The 18,806-nt window shown below is 35.6% G+C and overlaps 1 protein-coding gene across 3 annotated transcripts in view; it reads right to left on the bottom strand.

Annotated features, from left to right (window-relative positions):
• Positions 1–3,334: 3,334 nt before the first annotated feature.
• Positions 3,335–18,806, bottom strand: part of CCDC15 (coiled-coil domain containing 15) — a 53,272-nt gene continuing 37,800 nt past the window's right edge. Inside the window, exons 15-17 of one of the 3 annotated variants that reach the window (XM_057552405.1) lie at positions 5,680–5,853; positions 5,210–5,358; positions 3,335–3,990 (exon numbers count right to left, since the gene is read on the bottom strand). In XM_057552405.1, coding sequence (XP_057408388.1) covers positions 3,869–3,990; positions 5,210–5,358; positions 5,680–5,853 — 445 coding nt within the window. In that variant the 3' untranslated portion in view covers positions 3,335–3,868. Of the gene's footprint in view, positions 3,991–5,209; positions 5,359–5,679; positions 5,854–11,282; positions 11,924–18,806 lie in introns of those variants that run through there. The other 2 variants (XM_057552406.1, XM_057552407.1) reach the window with 2 other exon arrangements.

The raw sequence follows: 18,806 nt of genomic DNA, 5'->3' as shown, positions 1-18,806 counted from the left end.
TTTTTTTTTTTTTTTTGGCTGCATCAGGTCTTAGTTGCGGCACACAGGATCTTTGTTGTGACATGTGGGATCTTTCGTTGCGGTGCAAGGGCTTCTCTCTAGTTGCGGTGTGTGGGCTCCAGAGCACGTGGGCTCTGCAGTTTGTGGCACATGGGCTCTCTAGGGTGCGAGCTCAGTAGTTGTGGTTTGCGGGTTTAGCTGCCCTGAGGCATGGGATCTTAGTTCCCCGACAAGGGATCAAACCCGCGTCCCCTGCATTGGAAGGCGGATTCTTTACCACTGGACCACCAGGGAAGTCCCAATGGTCCATTGATTTTTTTTTTTTTTTAATTTTATAGCTACTTTATTTATTTATTTCTTTATTTTTGGCTGTGTTGGGTCTTCAGTTCTTGCGAGGGCTTTCTCTAGTTACGGCAAGTGGGGGCCACTCTTCATCGCGGTGCAGGGACCGCTCTTCATCGCGGTGCTTGGGCCTCTCACTATCGCGGCCCCTCCCGTTGTGGGGCACAGGCTCCAGACGCGCAGGCTCAGTAGTTGTGGCTCACGGGCCCAGCCGCTCCGTGGCATGTGGGATCTTCCCAGACCAGGGCTCGAACCCGTGTCCCCTGCATTAGCAGGCAGACTCTCAACCACTGTGCCACCAGGGAAGCCGGTCCATTGATTTTTGACAACAGTGTCACATCAATTCAGTGGGGCAAATAATAGTTTTTTGAATAAATGATGCTGGGACAACTAGATATCCTCATGCAAAAGAATGAGGTTAGACCCCTATCTAACACTATATACAAATATTAACTCAAAATAGATCATAGACCTTGGTGTAAGAGCTAAAACTATAAAACTCTTAGAAGAACACACAGGAGTAAATCTTTGTGACCTTGGATTATGTAATGGCTAAAGCAACAAAAGAAAAAGTAGATGAATTGGACTTCCTCAAAATTAAAAACTTTTGTCCTGCAAAGGAAACCATCAAGAAAGTGAAAAGACAATCTCCAGAACAACAGGAAATATTTGCAAATCATAAGTCTAATAATGGACCTTATGGAGAATATATTAACAACTCTCATAACTCAATAATCAAAAGATAAATAACACAATTACAAAATGGCAAAGGATCTGAAAAGACAGCTCTCCAAAAAGGATATACAAGGGGCTAATAAGCACATGAAAAGATGCTCAACATCATTAGCCATCAGGAAAATGCAAATCAAATCCACGAGATACCACTTCATACCCAGTAGGATGACCATAATTAAAGAGACAGATAAGGACAAGGGTCGGAGGATGTGAAGACATCTGAACCCTTATACACAGTTGGTGGGAATGTAAAATGGTGCAGCCACTCTGTAAAACAGTTTGCAGTTCCTCAAAATGTTCAACGTAGAGCTACCATATGACCCAGCAAATCCCCTCCTAGGTATACACCCAAGAGAAATGAAAACGTATGTCCACAGAAAAACTTGTAAACAAATGTTCATAGCAGCCTTATTCATAATAGCTAATTAGTAGAAACAGCCCAAGTGTTCATCAATTGATAAATGGGTAAATAAAATGCAGTACATCCATAAAGTAGAATATTATTCAGCAATAAAAGCAATGAAGTACTGATACATACTACAACATGCACAAATCTGAAAAACATTATACTAAAGATTCCAGTCACAAAAGACTATATATTATAAAATTCCATTCATATGAAAAGTCCAAAATAGACAAATCTGTAGAGACAGAAAGTGGGCTGGTGATTGCCAGGTGAATGGGAAACAACTGCTAATGGGTATGGGATTTTTCTTTTCTATATTTAAAAAAAAGTTTAATTGTGGTAAAAAAAAAAACCCACACATAATCTAAAATTTACCATTGTAACCATTTTTAAGTATACTGTTTAGTAGTGTTAAGTATATTCACATTGTTGTGAAACAGACCTCTAGAACTTTTTCATCTTGCAAAACTGAAACTCTACTCATTAATCAACTTCCAATTTCCCCCTCCTCCCAGACCCTGGTAACCATCACTCCACTTTCTGTCTCCATGAATTTGACTACTCTAGGTTCCTCATATGAGTGGAATCACACAGTATTTGTCTTTTTGTTTCTGGCTTACTTCACTTACCATCATGTCCTTAAGGCTAATCCATGTTATAGTACGTGACAGGATTTCTTTCCTTTTTAGGGCTGAATAGGATTCCACTGTACGTATATACCACATTTTGTTTATTCATTCATCTGCTGTTGGAAACTTAGGTTGCTTCCACCTCTTGGCTATTGTGAATAATGCCATTATGAACATGGGTGTGCAGATATCTGTTGAAGATCCTGCTTTCAATTATTTTGGATATACACCCAGAAGTGGGATTGCTGGATCACAGGGGCATCTCTTTAGAGTGACAAAAGTGTTCTAAAATTTGTTAGTGGTGACAGTTGTACAACCCTAGAATATACTAAAAACCACTGAATTGTACATTTCAAGTGGGTGAATCAAATGGTATATGAATTATGTCTCAATGAAGCTATTAAAAAATACAACTCAGGCTAAATCAAGGATATAGTTACATAAGGATTTTGACTGAACTGAATAATTAATCTGGTTAAATAACCAGTCAATCTTGTCACATGGGTAATTCTGACTCTTATTTGCAATGACTTGGCCAGATATTTAGGTGTTTTTTGAGACATAACTTAAGTGCTTTCTAAACACTGACCATTAGAAGACGTAGGAAAAAGAAAATGTCAGTACCTATCTTTAATTCACAATATTAAACCTTTTCATATTTTGTGTCAAGAAACACTGTGAAGAAATAACAAATTCATACTAACTATAGCAATTATTATTTCGTCTGCTTTGTAGGTATGGCATTCACCAGATTTTTTTAAAGATAGGGAAATAAGGTAGAATATTTTTTTAATAAGTTTAAGGTAGAATATTTTTAATAAGTTTATATTTTTAATAATATAAACTTATATAATAAGTTTATATATTAATATAAATAAGTTTATAAATTAATATTAATACAAAATAAGTTTATATATTTTAATAATATTTTTAATAAGTTTAAGGTCGAATATTTTTTTAATAAGTTTAAATCATAAGTCCATTATTAGACTTATGATTTGCTTTATTCACTTTGACTTCAGATTCACTTTTTGAAATGTCACTCACAATTATTTCACATAAAAGATGCCCAAAAGACAGAGAGTTTATTTGCCTTTCTCTTTTTTGCAATAAAAATTATAAAATTTAAAAGTCCTATGTTCATTGTCACTGAATGGGGAAAGAGGGAATAAATTAAAAAACAGGAGAGAAAAATTTTTGAGAAAAAAAAACATACATCAAATTCAGATTGTTCTCATCTCTAATTGTTATACACAACTAGAAAAGTTAACAGCAAAACAGATGGCCACTGAGGCTCAGAAACTCATTTTATCATCTTCTCTTCTGCTTCATCCAGACATTTTCAATTTTGTCAAGGCTCAAAGTACAGATAGACTCAAAGTACAGATATAGAAGACTCAAAGTACAGATACAGAAAGACAATAAATGAGATAATCTCAAAGATTTCTAATAATCTCTTCTGATCAGAGCAGAGCAAAGTGAGAGAAACCTTACCAGTCTGACTGATCATTTTTAAAGCAACATGCTCCATGTGGTTTACAGCAAAGAGACAAGTTTGGAAGCCAACTTTCAATCTTGGTGCCAAGCAGAGTGAAACAATGGTCATGATCTAATTATAGTGATAGCTGTTATTATGTGAGACAGTCTTTCTTTTCAGATTACACATCTTATAAACTTTAACATCTTTTCATAAATAATCTCTCAGGGTTGACTTTAAGTGAAGGTTGAAATACTAACAGTTGATTTCAGATTCTTATTACAGATTTTTCAAAGTCCGTCTGTGTGCAGAAGCAAAATTATGAATGGCGACTCGAAGAGTTGAGTTCCCTTCAGGGATATCACAGGAATTGATGACTGAATGTAGTGCCCGGGTATATGCTGCAAATAAAGATTTGCACAGTGGTGAATGAAGTCGGATTCTAAACAATTCTCCCAACCTTTTTCTATTAGTACTGTTTCTCTGCCCAGTCTCACAGGAATTAACTTTAACCCATTCACTGAATAAATATTTATTGAGTACTTACCACACGCCAAGTACTCTGTGATTATAGAAAAGATAAGGGAGAGGATGGACACAAAAATTAAATTGCAGTGTAATACTTCCAGACCAGAGGCATATACAAAATGTCATCACAGAATGAAGTTTGGAATGAAAGAAAAACTAGGAGAGGATGGAAAAGATTTCCAGAAGTGGTAACATTTAAGATGGTCTTGAAGGATTAATAAAAGTAAAGGAAAGAAGGCATTCTAGGCAAAGAAATGAGTGTGTGGGGTGCAAAGGTATAAAAAAATGTGGCATGTCCTGGCAGTAGCAAGTTCGATAAGGCTAGAGGGTTGCCTGGAGCCAGAGAGAAAATATGCCAAATATGACATGTATTTTGTACTGTAATGGTAAGTCCTACAGGTTTGATGATAGGGGAATGGCACGATCAGATTTGTGTTTTTAAAATATAACTCACAGGACTGATAAGAAACTCATATCACAGGGCAACAGGAATTAAAATACTTGCAGTACTTTCAGTGTGTGTATGAAGCCTATATAATCTCTACAGTATGTAAATCAATATATTTAAGAATGGACAGGAAACAGAAATACTAGTCTCAGCAGGAATGACTCATCTTCTCTAGCTGGGATCCCTGATAAAGATAGAGTTTATATTGGTCCTCATTTCCCTCAGTGATCCTTAGCAGAACTGAAAGTCTAATGTGGATATCTACACATTATAAATAATATATATATGTGAATATAAATAATAAGTCTATGTTAGATAAGGCCTAACTTAGATGGCCGTAAGAGGCAAGCTCTAATATTCTTCATTTACAGGAGGACCTGAAACCCTAGTCTCACTACTGTGGAGTGAGCTAGAAATATTTCCCCAGCATAAATGGAGACAAGAAGATAACAGATCTCAAAGAGAAATATAACTCACTATAATTATTTTTATTGCCTCAGAGTTGTTTTGTAAAGGGGGTAGAATAGTCTCTGATATATAGTAAGCCCTTAGTCAATAAATGCTAAATTACTACAATCACTACTTTTACTGTTGTTGTTTTTTTAACTGCCACCAGGCCCCAACCATTCCTTTAAGAGACTTACCTTTGTGGTTTTTATAGAAAATACAATTGTTGGCACAGGTATCAGGATGAGCATCCCAAAAATCAGGACCACAGCAGCATAGTGGAGGTAAAGTAATATTATACAGCTGCATTTTCTCCTGGATCTGGGCTTTTAAAGCTTCTACATATCTATAAAAATACAGTATGACCAGGCAAAGTGAACCACTAGGAAGAGAATGAGTATGAGTCCTTATTTTACTACCAGCTTTAACTGTTAAACTATTTCATATCTCTGTGCCTCAACTCTTCCTCTTTGTCCTGGGAAGCAGCACTAGGAAAAATGTAGTGCTATTCCAGAGAGGTATTAGGCAATCAAGAAATTTGATGAAGTTCTGTACTCCCAAAAGTATGAGAAGACACAGTCAACTCTTTTTTAAGGAAAATGAGAACACTGACTTCCTAACACGTTTCCTCTAGAGCCAAAATTTCACACAGAACTTTTCAAAGTACCTTTGGTATTCCTTTACTTTCTGTTGTTTTTCTCTGGCTCCTTTTACTTCCTCAAGTTGTAGCTGGGCTAGTATCTCACTCATCTTCTCCCCTGAATATGGCTCTTCACAAAAGTTCATTCTTAATATCCTCTGCTCTTCAGCATAACGTTGCTGCTCTTTCTTTTTCTTAATTCTGAGAATAAAATCATAACGTGGTTAGGAATTTCGTAAAATCATTATTTAGAATTAGCTTCTAGATCCAAATAACTCAAGAAATTCCCAGAAACAGGGAAGTCAGGAAATCAGTTTAACACCCCTAGAAAAGCCTCAAAAACTCCTGCTGGCTGATTTGAGTTTATCCCGTAGTTCATGTATACACATAGCCTCTTGAATGGAAATGACCAATGGTTACTACTAAAAGAGTTTTCCTGTAAGAATTCTAATACAAGAACTTTCTCAGGTTAAAACTACAAGTAGACAGGGCTTCTGCTTTTGGCTAAAACGGAGTAATAGGGACTGGGCTTGCCCTTCCACCTTAAACAACCAAATAGATAAATAAACAAATCAACCCAGAAATCAACCAGACCAAATACAAGAAAACAATGGTTTTCAAGACACTAGATATTAGGCAACAAAAGACAGTGATCCTTGACAGATGGAAGACAAATGAAGTGAGCCCTACAAGTGCCCAAGCTTACTGCCTCAAAAGTTTCAAGGCAGCAGCACAGGGAGTTGAGGTGGAGCCTGGGAGACTCCCTGAGTTGAGGAGATGAAGCTCAAAGTCTAGGGACACAAAATCAACTAGCGCTCCTAAGACAGAAAACCAGGGAGAGAGAGCTGCTCAGAGAGAGGACCCTAGAGATCTGCAGAGGGTCTCCTTCTAATACACAGCAGAGCACTGTGCATGTATGTGAGGAAATGATTTGGGGCCAGGGACAGAACCATCCGAAAGAATAACAGGGAACAGTGTCCTGTGCTCACACAGAGCACAGAATAGAGCCTGTTCCCACCAGTCAAGACTTGAAAAACTCATAATGCACAGGACATTGGGTAAAGTTTTCAGAAAGATTTTACCTCAGTAGTGGGAAATAATGATTAGTCCTAGACTGAGCACTGCTCCAGACACACCCAACATTGTAAAAGCAAAGCCCCAAAGTAACTTAACTGCATCCCAAAACAAAGCTCAGGAAAATTTATAAGAATACAAAGATATCCAGTAACCAACAAGGTAAATTCACAATGTTGGACATCTAATCAAAGATAAGATGCAAAGAGGCAGGAAAATACAACTCATAATGAAGAGAATAATCAATCAATCAAAATCAACCTAGAATGGACAGTAACTAGAATTAGCACAGAAGGACATTAAAACAGATAGTACAACTATATCCTATATGTTCAAAAAGTTTAGACATAAAAAAGGCTGAAATCAACTTCTTGAGATGAAAACTACAATTTCTGAGATGAAAAATACATTTGAGAATAAGCTTATATATTAAAGAAATGGAATTAATAATAGGTGACCTTCCAAAACAGAAAGCACTAGGCCCAGATGGGTTCACCAAACAATTAAGGAAGAAATTATACCAAATCTCTTCAATCTCTTTCAGTGGGCAGAAACAGAAAGAATATTTCTTAACTCATTCTATGAGGTCAGCATTACTCTAATACCAAAACCTGACAAAGATATTACAAGAAAACTACAACTAATATCTCTCATGAACAAGAGGCAGAAATCCTCAAAAATATTAGCAAGTCAAATCCAATGGTGTACATATATTACATTCCACAACCAAGTGGAATTTATGCCAAGAAAGCAAGCCTGGTTCAACATGAAAAAAATCAATTAATGTAATAGATCACGTCAATAAGCTAAATAAGAAAAATCACAAGATCCTATAAATAGATACAGAAAAAGCATTTGACAAAATCCAATACCATATAATCCAGCAATCATACTCCTTGGTATTTACTCAAAGGAGTTGAAAACTTATACCCACGCAAAACCTGCACATGGATGATTAAAGTAGCTTTATTTATTTTATTTACTTATTTATTTATTTATTTATTTATTTATGGCTGTGTTGGGTCTTTGTTGCTGTGTGCAGGCTTTCTCTACTTGCAGTGAGCAGGGGCTACTCTTCGTTGCGGTGTGCGGGCTTCTCATTGTCGTGGCTTCTCCTGTTGCAGAGCACGGGCTCTAGGTGCGCAGGCTTCAGTAGTTGTGGCACATGGGCTCAGTAGCTGTGGCTTGCAGGCTCTAGAGCTCAGGCTCAGTAGTTGTGGCACACAGGCTTAGTGGCTCCGCGGCATGTGGGATATTCCCTGGCCAGGGCTCGAACCTGTGTCCCTTGCATTGGCAGGAAGATTCTTAACCACTGCGCCACCAGGGAAGCCCTAAAGTAGCTTTACTTATAATTGCCAAATCTTGGAAGAAACCAAGATGTCCTTCAGTAAGTGAATGGATATATAAACTGTTGTACATCCAGACAATGAAATATTATTCAGTACTAAAACGAAATGAGCTATCAAGCCATGAAGAGACATTGCACATAAATGCATATTACTAAGTGAAAGAAGCCAATCTCAAAAAGCTACATACTGTATGATTCCAACCATATGACATTCTGGAAATAGTAAAACAATGGAGAAAGTGAAAGATCAGTGGTTGCCAGAAGCTGGGGTTGGAGGGAGGGAAAGAAGGGTGAAAAGGCAGAGCATAAAGGACTTTTAGAGTAGTAAAACTATTCTGTGTGATACTATAATGATGGATACATGTCATTACACATTTGCCCAAACCCATAAATGTACAACACCAAGAGTGATCCCTAATGTAAACTATAAACTTTGGGTGATAATGATGTGTCAATGTAGGCTTATCACTTGTTAACAAATGTACCACACCGGGCGGGGGGATGTTGATAATGGGGGAGGCTCTGAATGTCAGGGGACAGGGAGTACATATGGGAAATTGCTCTACCTTCCTCTCAAATTTGCTGTGAATCTAAACTGCTCTATAAAAATAAATTCTTTATTAAAAAAATACACTGGATGGGATTAGCAGCAGATTAAATGCTGCAGAACGAAATCTGAAAGCATAATGATAGAAATTATCCAAAATAAACCACAGGGGAAAAATCCAAAAAATTAAAAGGAACACAAAAAAGCAGTTAATCCAATTAAAAATGGATAAAGGACTTGAATAGACATTTCTCCAAAGATGATCTATAAATGACCAACAAACATGAAAAGATGCTCAATATCACTAATCTTTAGGAAAATGCAAACCAAAATCTCAATGAGGTATCACCTCATACCACATTCACAGCAATATGAATATGTTTATTTATTAACACTACTGAACTGTACACTTGAAAATGGTTACAATGGTAAATTTTACATTATGTGTTTTATACCACCAAAAAAAAAAAGACATGTCACATAAATATATAAATGAACAAATGGAGGGGGAAAAATGAAACAAAGTTGTTTTTAGACATACAAAAACTGAAAGAATTCATCCCTAGTACAGGCATAACCCAGAGATACTGCAGGTTTGGTTCCAGACCACTGTAATAAAGGGAATATTGCAATAAAGCAAGGCACATGAATTTTTTGGTTTCCCAGTGCATATAAAAGTTCTGTTTACACTACACTGTAGTCTTTTAAGTGTGCAATAACACAATGTACGTGCCTTAATTAAAAACTCATGCTATTGGCAAAATGGCACCAGTAGAACTGCTCAACACAGGGTTGCCACATACCTTCAATTTGTAAAAAATGCAATACCTGCAAAGTGCAATAAAACATAGTGCAATAAAACGAGGTATGCCTGTGTATCCACAACTAAAAGAAATGTTAAAGGTTGTCTTTCAGACATGAGCAAAGTGATACTTTAGGTAATATATATAAGATTTTTCTTATTAGTTAAATCTCTTTAAATAATAATAGACTGCTTTAACAAAAATAACAATGTATTTTATATATAAAAGTAAAATGTATGACAATAGCATAAAGGTTGGGAAGAGAGAAATGGAAGAACATTACTTTAAGATTCTTATATTAAGATTTTTATACTATATGTGAAGTAGTATAATATCATTTGAAGGTAGACTATGAAAAGTTAGAGATGTATGACATAAATCCTAGAACAACCAATAAAATAACAAAAATGTCATAGTTAACATGCCATCAAAGGAGATGTAATAGATATAAAAATATAAAAGTAATTCAAAAGAAGGCATAAAAAGAGAAAAAGAGGACAAAGAACAGATGGGACAAATAGCAAGATAATATACTTATATCAAACCCTACCAAAAATCACATTAAAAGTAAATGATCTAAACACCCCAATTAAAAGGAAGAGATTGTCAGATTTGACAAAAAGTCACAACCCAACTACATGCTGCTGACAAGAAACGCACTTTAAATATAAAGAAACAAATAGATTAAAAATACAAGAAATACAAAAGATATGCTAGCACTAGTTAAAAGAAGGTTGGAGTAGGTATATTAGTATCAGACAATGTACATTTCAGAGCAAACAAAATATCAGAGATAAAGATCACTTCATAATTATGGAGTCAATTAATTGAGAAGACCTAACAATCCCAAACAGTTATGTATCTAATAAAAGAGCTTCAAAATACATGAAACAAAGACTGATGGAACTTCAAGGAGATACAATAAATCCATAGTTACAGGCAGAGATTTTTAATACCCTCTCTCAATTATTGATAGAATAACTAGGCATAAAAATGGCAAAGATATGGACTTGATCAACATCATCAACCAATTTGACCTAATGGACATTTATAGAACACTCCACAACATTTATAGAATAGCAGAATACACATTTATAAAACAAGAGAATACACATTCTTCTATTATAAGGTTATTGGACTTAGAACATTTACAAAGATAAATCATATTCTGGGCCATAAAACAAGTGTCAGTAAATTCAAAAGACTTCAAGACATACATAGTACAATAGAATTAAATTAGAAATCAATAACAGAAAGATCTTTGAAAGATCTCCAAACACTTGGAAATTAAATAACACACTGCTAAATAACCTATGACCAAAGAAGAAAAAAGGGGAAATTAGAAGGCATTTTGAACCAAATGAAAATGAATTTATTGACTGTGGCTAAAGAGTATTTAGTATGATATTTATAGCACTAAATGCCTATTTGAGAAAAGAAGGAAGGTATCAAGTAAATGTCCTAATCTTCTACCTTAAGAAACTTAAAAAAGAGGAGGAAATTAAATCTAAAGTAAGCAGAAGAAAAGAAATAATAGAGATTGAAGCAGAAATCAATGAATTAGAAAACAGAATTTAAAAAATTAATGAAACCAAACACTAGGACTTTGAGAAGATCAATAAAACTGATAAATCTTGAGCTTATCTAATCATGAAAAAAAAAAGAGAGAGAGAAGATACAATTTTTAAGATAAAAAATAAGAGAAATGAAACTACTACAGATTCTACAGATATTAAAAGGATAATAGGAGAATACTAAGAATAATTTTATGCCAATAAATTAGACAACCTAGATGAAATGACAAATTTGTTGAAACAAACTACTAAAGCCTCATCAAGAAAAAAATAACCTGAATACCCCTATTTCTACTATCAATGTTGAAACTGTTGTTAAGAACATTTCCACAGTGAAAAGTCCAGAAACAGGGACAGTCACTGGCAAATTCTACCAAACAGTTAGGGAAGAAATAATGCCAATTCTACATAAACTCTTCCTCCTAAATACTCCCCAGCTCATTCTATGAGGCTAGCATTTCCCTGAAAACAAAACCTGTCAAAGATATTACAAGAAAAGTAAAAGCCAATATCTCCTAGAACATAGATGTAAATTCTAAACAAAATTTTTAGCAAATCTTACCAAACAATACATTATAAATTTATTTATTTATTTATTTCTGGCTGCGTTGGGTCTTTGTTGCTGTGCGCGGGCTTTCTCTAGTCGCCGCAAGTGGGCTTTCTCTAGTTGCCGCAAGCGGAGGCTACTCTTCGTTGTGGTGCTCGGGCTTCTCATTGTGGTGGCTTCTCTTGTTGCGGAGCACGGGCTCTAGGAGCACAGGCTCTAGGCACGCGGGCTTCAGTAGTTGTGGTGCGTGGGCTCAGTAGTTGTGGCTCGCGGGCTTAGTTGTTCCACGGCATGTGGGATCTTCCCAGACCAGGGGTGGAACCCATGTCCCCTGCCTTGGCAGGTGGATTCTTAACCACTGCACCATCAGGGAGGTCCCTCAAACAATACATTAAAAGGATAATACATTATTACCAAGTGGGGTGTAACCCCAGGAATGCAGGACTGATTTAACATTCGAAAATCAAACAATGTTATTCACCATATTAGCAAACTAGAAAAGAAAACCTATGATCATCTCGCTAGAGAGGAAAAAAAAAATTGACAAAATCCAACATCCATTCCAGATAAAGATTCTCAACCAACTAGGAAGAGAAGGGAACCTAAGAAAAAACTATAGCTAACATCATACTTGATGGTGAAAGACTAAATGCTTTCTCTCTAAAATCAGGATTGTCCACTCTCATCACTTCTATTCAACATTCTGGAGGTTCTAGCCAGTGAAATCAGGCAAGACAGAGAAATAAAAGACATCCAGATTTAAAGGAAGAAGTAAAACCGTTTTTGTTTAAAGATGACATGATTACCATGTAAAAAAATCCAATGAATTAATAAGTGAGTACAAAGATCCATACCCAAAAATCAACTGTATATTTCCATATACTAGCAACGACAACAACAAAATCAGCAATTGAAAATTTCTAAAAATACCATTTACAATAGCTTCAAAAATATGAAATACTTCAGGATAGACCTGACAAAAAATGTGAAAGACCTATACACTGAAAACTATAACTGAGAAAAATTAAAGGAGAGCTAAATAAATGTTCCTGGGTTGGAAGACTCAATATCATTAAGATGTCAATTCTCCCCAAATTATCTATAGATTCAACACAATCCCACTCAAAATCCAAGAAGGTTCTTTGGTAGAAATTGACAAACATTTTAAAATTCAGATGGAAATGCAAATGGCCTAAAATAGCCATGGCAACTCTGGGGAAAAATAAACTGGAGGGCTAACACTACCTGATTTCAAGCATTATTATAAAACTATACCAATCAGAACAGCATGGTATTAGCATAAAGACAGACAAATAGATCAGTAAAACAGAAAAGAAAGTCCAGAAATAAACCCACACATATAAGGACAGCTCATTTTTTTTAACATCTTTACTGAGATATTGTTTGCATACCATAAAGTTCACATGACCATAATGTAATTTGAGAACATTTTCATCATCCCCAAAAGAAACCTTGTACTCATTAACAGTCACCTTCCACCCACTCCCACTTAGCCCTAGGCAAACACTAATTTTTCTGTCTCTATAGATTGCCTGTTCTTGACATTTCATATAAATGGGATCATACAATATGCAGCCTTTCATGACTGGCTTCTTTCACTTGGCATAAGTCCATGTTGTAGCATGTACTGGTACTTCATTCCTTTTTGTTGCTGATATTCTACTGTATAGATATTATCTGTATCTATATATTTTATTTATCTATTCATCAGTTTATGGACATTTGGGATGCTTCCACTTCCTGGCTATTTTGAATAATGCTGCTATGAACATTTGTGTAAGTTTGTGTGCGGACGTACATTTTTAGTTCTCTTGGGTATACACCCAAGAATGGAATTGCTGAGTCATATGGTAACGCTATGTTTGACCTTTTAAGAAATTGCTAAACTGTTTTCCAAAGTGATTGTACCATTTTACATTCCCCACCAACAATGTATGGGACTTCTAAATTTTAGACATCCTCATCAGCACTTGTTATAATTTGTCTTTTTTATTAGAGCAATTCTTATGTGTGTGAAGTGGTATCTCACTGTGGTTTTGATTTGCACTTCCCAATAACTAATGATGTTGCATATCTTTTCAAGTGCTTATTAGCCATTTATATATTTTCCTAGGAGAAATGTCTAGTTAAATCCTTTGTCTACCTTTTAATTGGGTTATCTTTTTATTATTGAGTTGTAAGAGTTCTTTTATATATTCTGACTACAAGTCTCTCATCAGATATATGATTTGCAAATAATTTCTCCCATTCTGTAGTTGTTTTTTCACTTTCTTGATGGTTTTTAACTTTGATGAAGTCCAACATCAATCTTCTCTTTTATTATTTGCTGGACAACTGATTTTTGACAAATGCACAAAAGCAATGCAGTGGAGAGAGAATAACTTTTCAGCAAATGGATATCCACATACAAAAAAATAAACTTCAAACTATATGTGAAAATTAACTCAAACTGGATTGCGGACCTAAATGTAAAACCTACAATGATAATCTTTCTAGAAGAAAACAAAAAAGAAAATTTTTGTGACCTTGGGTTAGGCAATGATATCTTAAATATGATGCCAAAAGTACAACATATTTAGTCATTCAGGAAATGTAAACTAAAACCACAATGAGATGCCACTACATACCTATTCAAATGGCTAAAATGAAAAAGACTGACCATACCAAGTGTTGGTGATGATGTAAGGGAACTTGAACTCTTACAAGTTATATTACTCTTGCTGGTGGTAATATAAAGTGGTACAACTACTTCGGAAAGCCTTTTGACAGTTTCTTTAAAAAATGAAATATATACCTACCATGATGATCCAGTCCACTCTCAGGTATTCACCCAAGAGAAAAGGTAACATATTTCCAAAGACTTGCACATGAATGTTCACTGCAGCTTTATTTGTAATAGCCAAAAACTGGAAACAACTCAAATGTCCATCAAACTATGAATGGATAAACAAATTGTGGTATATCCATACAATGGAATACTATCCAGTAACAAAAAGGAATAAACTCTTGGTATCATAACAACAAGGACAAAATAATTACTCCGAATAAAAGGAGCTGGGCCCAAGAGTACATGTTGTATGACTCCAGAAAATGCAAACTAATCTATAGTGACACAAAGCAAACCAGTGGTTGCCTGGGGAAAAAGGTGGGGAGGGCAGGAAAGAGGTGCTACCTAGGGCATGAGGAAACTTTTGAGGATGATAGATATGTTCACTACCTTGACTATGATAGTCGTTGTGTGTGTGTGTGAGAGAAAACATCAAAGTTTACACTTTTATATGTGTAGTTTATTGAATATCAATTATGTTTATTCAAAAAAAACACCTACTTGCAGAGAGGAAATGAGTTGCTCAGTGAGAAAATTGTCAGAAAACCTAATTTAAGATCTTTTGTTAAGAAATATAATTACTTCAAGGCTAGAACTTATAAATATATTCTGATAATGTCAGTTGCTAAAAATTACTTTGAAACAAATGAGCTATTGTTTTCTGAACAGTAGTGTGAGGTCAATTCATACTCACACCTCTTCAATAAAGCATGAACTGCTGAAAATTTTGGGCTTCTATCCATTTGTAGCAGGTTATTTGCTCCAGGGGAATTATGGGCTTCCTTTTACTTAGATTAACACAGGTATATACTAAAACCCAGGAAGCTGTCCTATAAAGGCTGAAAGATCAGGCACTGGAAAAGCACAAGAAACTTGTATTGTATGTGCAACTAAGTCCATCCAGATTATGACAGCTAATCTCTGGCCACCTCTAGCAGAGTGACAAGGCCACTTTGAACAAGGATTTTCTTATAACTGTTCTGCCACACTTGCTGTTCTTTCTTGAGCTACAACTGTAAGTCTAAGTTCAGTATTCCTCAAAGAGTATAGAACATAAATATAGCTTTTATGGTATGATTCAAACTCAAGTGCAATATAAAGTTGTAAGAGGGCAGAGATAAGAAATCTCACTATTGCCACTTGGGCAGAGAGATAATGTTTTTATAACTAGCAAGGATCAAGATTTAAAGGCATACAAGGTTGTGTACTAGGAATGTGAGAAAGGTAATGTGGAGAAGAGCCACAAGACACATACCTCTTCACAATTGACTTTTTTTTTTTTTTTTTGGCTGTGCCGCAAACTATGAGAGCTCTTAGTTCCCCGAACAGGGGTCGAACCTGTGCCCCCTGCAGTGGAAGCTTGGAGTTCTAACCACTGGACCACCAGGGAATTCCCCAAAATTGACTTTAAAATACACGTCGCTGTGCTCTCTTAAAATATAATGCATGAAATAAGAGAATAAAAGGAAGAGATTAAAAGAGTACAAAAGTTTAAAGATAAGCCTAAGATCACAGGTGCCCTTGGCTAAAGATCGTCTTATATAAAGATCTTATTCCAAAGAGAGCCAGTAAAAAAAGTAAATGTTTTTAGGACATTCATATTTGATTAGTTCAATAACTCCTTAGCTTGTGAAAAAGGCGAATGTGAAAAGATTTTTCTGTAGATAAGAAATTAAAGTGAGGTTTTCAATAGTGAAACAAATGGAGCCAAGTGAATTACAACAGAACAGCTTAGTTACTGGTATAATTCTCTATACCATTTATTCTCTATACCAGTAAACTAAGAGCTAAGGAAACACGTCAGCATTGTTTCTCAAATGTTGGTAACAGGACAATTACTAGAAATGACGGAATCAGCCCTTTCCCCCTTCTCCCCCATAGCTACTCCTCTCCTCACAGTCAAACATCTTAAGGGTTGTCTAGCTTTCTCTCTCTATTTCCTGATCTCCTCTCCCACGCCAATATGGCTTATTAAGACCCATCATCAATCACTCCACCAAAACAAGTCTAAGGTCAGTGGTGGCCTACAGGTTAATCCATCTAGCATTTACATTCTCAACAGGGGCAACATTGTAACTAAGGCAGCAAAAATTGATTCAAGGGAGCAAAATATCTTAGATATTAAAATAGTTTGGGGCTCTCCAAAAAGTCATAGTACATAAGCAGAAATACACTACATCTAGGCATTCTCCATATCTTACACTATGCCTTCTTCCCAGGTGACTTTACGCATACCATCTGCTTCAGTTACCACCCACTACCACCTGTAACTCATTAAGCTACAGTTCCAGCATAGACCATTCCTCTGAGATTCAAACCTACTTAACTACCTGCCAATTTGACATTCCACTTGAGTGTCTCAAAGGTATTTATCTGGGAAAAGAATCCGCAGCTTTGGTCAGATTCTCAGGTTAAGAACTACTGCCATACAGTAGTTTCAGAAAGGATCATAAAAATAAAAAATGGCAAAAACCAACTAAAAAAGTTGATATAAACAATTATTCTATAAACAAGTTTATTCTTCTCGGATGTCTTTAAAGCTTCTTGCATAAATATACCTTTTAGCTGACACACAATAGAAACTAAACTAGGTTGGAAATCAACATGTCAACATATCGGTTTTTCCCAGGGCACTGACGTGAATACAATTATACTGGTTCTCTGGTTATGCTAAAAGGTATTCTAAAACCAGTGTCAGACTTTCAGTAAAAGAGAGTAAGAATACAAAACACTGCAAATTGATTTGTAAACTTGCTACACTGGGTGTTTGCATAACTAAACAACAAGTAGATGTCAATATTTACATTTTGAAGAGAATCCTGAAAAGAAAGTGATATCACAGGCAAACTGCATTAAAAATATATTCTTATAATTACAACAACTCAAAAACTCTTGTTAGCTATCTTCCATATAAAGTCACACCACTAATCCTTCACAAAGTTAAACCAAGATAGAGACCTAGAACTAAAATCGAGGGCTATCTTTTTGGCTCTATGGATTCATACTTCTTGACCAATCACAGAAACTTGCCAACACTAACACTATCAAATAAAAGGAATTCTGCATCCAAGAATAAGAAATAGATTTATTTCAGGAGTTAAAAGAGGTGCTCTGTTAGGTGGTGGTGATGGGATGAACTGGGAGATTGGGATTGACATATATACACTAACAAGTATAAAATAGATAACTAATAAGAACCTGCTGTATAAAAAAATACAATAAAATAATATTCAAAAAAAAAAGAGGTGCTCTGTTAGAAAAATAACTTCTCAAGGAGATGACAGAAATCTTCCTCTTTGGTACAACATGATTAAGGTCTCATCTAGCACAGTCTAAATCTTTGTCTGCTGATCCTGTTTTTCTGTTCAACTTTTTTTCTCTGTCTCTCTGTTTCTTGATTCTGATAGTATTCTTCCTTAGTGATTTCTCAAATCATTACTAAAAATAACTTAATATTTCCTACTGGACACTCTACTTGGATTTCCTTTAAGAACTTCAAATCCAATATGCCCCCAAACTAAACTTATCCTCTCCACCTCCACCTCCTTCCTGGAAAATGTTTCATAGTACCCCATTTACCTGGTGGCCTAAGCCATAAACCTGGGACTTATCCTTGAATTCTCCTCTGACAATATTTTATTAATTCTACCTCTTTTGCTCTTAAAACTGCCTCCTCCTCGCTGCCTTCCTGGCCCTGGCTTATAACTTATTGAAGTTACAGACTTCAAAGTGCTTAGGTGATGGAGTCAAATAAATCTGGGCTTGAATCCCAGTTCTGCCATTGCTAAGTGTGATCTTAATCTTAGGCAAATTACTTAACCTCTCTGGGGCTCATTTTCTCATCTGTAAAATAAAAAGAATAATAAAATTTACCTCATACGGTTATTGAAGTAGGCAAATGAGCTAATGCCTCTAAAACACCCAACAGTATGTCTGGCATATTGTAAACACTCAATGAATGGTGGCTGCCACTACCCTGCAGGACTGTATATCAATTAAATGATACAATAATCTATGTAAAGCATTTAACATGCAGTAAGGGCTTAATATTTAGTAACCTTTAAAAAATTAATTTCACCTTTCATCTTCTGTATAAGTATATTACTTCAATAATACCCTAACATCTAGTCTTAGCCATTTTATCTATTCCTCACAATGCCTCTAAATGGCTCCTGTTTTCAGGATAAAATCCAAATTCCTTCTCATGACATACAAAGTTCTTTATGATCTTTCCTCATTTTGAAGGATTACTTCTTGCCATTCCTTTAGCTCCAATCACATCCAACTCAGAAGTGTCCTATTCTTTCATGAGTTACTGCTTTTACAATGCTATTCTTTTTGCCTAGAATTCCCATCTACTCTTTTCCCCAATCCAATTCCAATTTTGTCTCATACTACTTCTTCTAACCCTTC

Source organism: Balaenoptera acutorostrata, chromosome 9 (genome assembly GCF_949987535.1).
Source record: "Balaenoptera acutorostrata chromosome 9, mBalAcu1.1, whole genome shotgun sequence".
Classification (NCBI taxonomy): Eukaryota; Metazoa; Chordata; class Mammalia; order Artiodactyla; family Balaenopteridae; genus Balaenoptera; species Balaenoptera acutorostrata.
Note: the sequence above shows the minus strand (reverse complement) of the source record. Positions and strands in the feature narration are given on the sequence as shown.